Consider the following 2,587-nt stretch of genomic DNA (forward strand, 5'->3'; position numbering starts at 1 on the left):
TATTAGGATGATTCACAGGAGACCTTCTTCCCATAAGCTATGCTTCAGCCCTCCCGCTTCTACTAATTGTGTTCATCTTTGTGTGTTGGAATTATAATTCTTTTTTTTGTATGAATTTAGTAGAATAAAAGAATAAAAAAAACTGTCCCACAATCATAAATTATATCAATATAATACGAGGTTTCATACTGAAGGTATTAATACATCTGTCTCACAATGAACATATGAATTAAAGAAATACAAAGACACGGTCTGATTTTAATCAACATTTTTATTTAATGATGGTTTAAAGCTCACGCCACATTTGAGATGAATGATGAGTTTCTGTTGGAGTGAAACAAATGAAATCCAGTTGAATTGTGAGCTGATGAACAAACAGGAGAATATGCAGGAAGTGAGGATTAGAGAGCAACACTAAAAACTGAACAGAGACAGCAGCAACATGTGAGCAGAGGAGATGTGTGTCTTCATGAAGATCTCTAGCAAAGCAGCTGCTTCCTCTCCAGACAGGAAGTGACGCTCTACTCCGAGCAGCGGGCAGGGTCCAGGCTTTGAGTGACAGTGCTCTGTCCACTCAGACTGGCCTCACAGCTCACTGAGCACGCCCCCCTCCAGCGCTCTGCAGAGAGGCTCAGGGTGCTGCTCCAGCTGTAGCGGCCGTCGCTCCCCAGGACCTCCGGGCTGTGGGACCCCTCTGAGGAGCTGCTGCTGTCCCCCAGCTTCCAGCCCAGCTTCCAGGCGGAGGGGAAGCCCCCGCTGGCCAGACACACCACGGTGGCACTGCCCTGCTGCAGCTCCTCTTTGGAGGGGGGGAGGACGCTCAGGGTGGGCTGCTGCACACCCACTGCAGCAGGGAGGGAGGGGGGAGGAAAAGGGAGGAATTAGAGTGAACACTTGATTATAAGGTCCTTTTTTGATGTTGTCATTTAGCTGCTGTCAAACCCTTGAGTCATACTTTACGATACCAGTCACCTCTGTGGAAACATTGGTATCACTGCCTTTTTTTATTTACATTTGAGTGTTGTACGTCTTTTAAAAATGGACCTTGAGTCTCTTCAATAAAGATGATGATGATGATGATGATGATGATGATGATGATGATGATGAGGAAAAGTAAAACTTGTGTTTTCTTTTGAAAGAACATCCATAACATTCATCTGTTTGCAACGTACACATTATTTATATATTAAATCATATTCCAATTACTTGTATCTAACTCTCCTTGCTCTCTTGTATCTGTGTTATTGTGCTGCTCTGTTGGAGGAGCCTGTGACCTCAGATGCTCATTGAAGTATCCGCACTGGAGCTATGTACACATGACAAGAAAAGCCTTGAATCCTTGAATCCTTATATTTCATCAAATGAAACAGAACAAGTTGTGCTGCTGTTACTCTCACAAATCACTCAGGATCAGACCCCCACGTGATTCAAGTGAATGACTGACTTTGTGTAAAGTGTGCAAGCTAAAGATTCATTGATAATAATGATTGAATATCTTCACATGTGTGATGTTCTTTAAACTGACGGAGCTGAACGTCTCAAGTGAAAACAGTTCAAACATTTATCATCTGTCTCTTTCACTTCCTTTTCACTGCATGTCAAATCAATGAACCGTGAACACGACGACAAGCTGCATTAACTGATACAATCACAAGTTTAACATGAATCCGTATTTAACTTGAATTCAACAAAATAGTTGATATTTTAATAGACAATAGATAAATAATGTAAATAAATACAATATTGTGAACTACAAATGTAAAACTGAATGTGGCGGAGACGTCACGCTTTAACAAATCTTAATGAATACAAAAATTGATATAAATTTGTTATGATAATAAAATATAATATAGAAAATAAACAAGTTATTTGCGTTAAAAAATGTATTTGTACGAAACGAACAATTGATATAGAAGTCTGCAAAGGTTCCTTTCCGATTACAAGAGGAGCTTAATAAAAAAATATAACAATGGAATCTAAGAAAATGTGAAGTTGAGTCTCATTTAATAATGAATGAAAGTTATATATTTGCTATAAGTTGTATACAATACAAATCTCTGGTACTTACAGTGAACGATGAGTTTGGTTCCTCCACCAAAAGTCAACCACAGTGACACAAACTCATTGAGTGGCCGTACAAAAACCTCCTGCACTGTCAGCAAGCATGTATCAGTGAGAAAGCTCCCTGATCTCACTGATAACAGAGACACACATACAGGTTTCAAATCAACAAAGCTTTTCTAAAGATATGGATTACATCTCTGGAAGAATTAAGATGATTTATGTCATTTCTCATCACTTTTCTACACCTGCTATAGAAACCATTACAGTCTTCTACACAACTAACTTTGTCAGTTTTATATTAGTTTCTACACGGTTAAATGAACACGAGGCTTTTCAATAATAGTTATTAACAAATGTATTTGAAACATAACTGAAACATGTTATTTATCTACAGTGAATCTCTGCATGTATGTTAATGTCAGACAAACAGACATATCATACCAACCACAGTGGACACAAACTCAAATCCTCATCTCCACTCCTGATATAAATATGTTCTTCCATTCAGATGATAGACGGTGTA

General features: G+C 38.8%; 1 gene segment (V, D, J or C); it reads right to left on the minus strand.

Annotated features, from left to right (window-relative positions):
• Positions 1-253: 253 nt before the first annotated feature.
• LOC117467761 (Ig lambda-2 chain C region-like) lies at positions 254-1,769 on the minus strand. The segment is given in 2 exon segments: positions 254-844; positions 1,207-1,769. Coding segments are annotated over 2 exon segments (324 nt in total).
• Between the last annotated feature and the right edge of the window lie 818 nt (positions 1,770-2,587).

Source organism: Pseudochaenichthys georgianus, chromosome 22 (genome assembly GCF_902827115.2).
Source record: "Pseudochaenichthys georgianus chromosome 22, fPseGeo1.2, whole genome shotgun sequence".
Lineage (NCBI taxonomy): Eukaryota > Metazoa > Chordata > Actinopteri > Perciformes > Channichthyidae > Pseudochaenichthys > Pseudochaenichthys georgianus.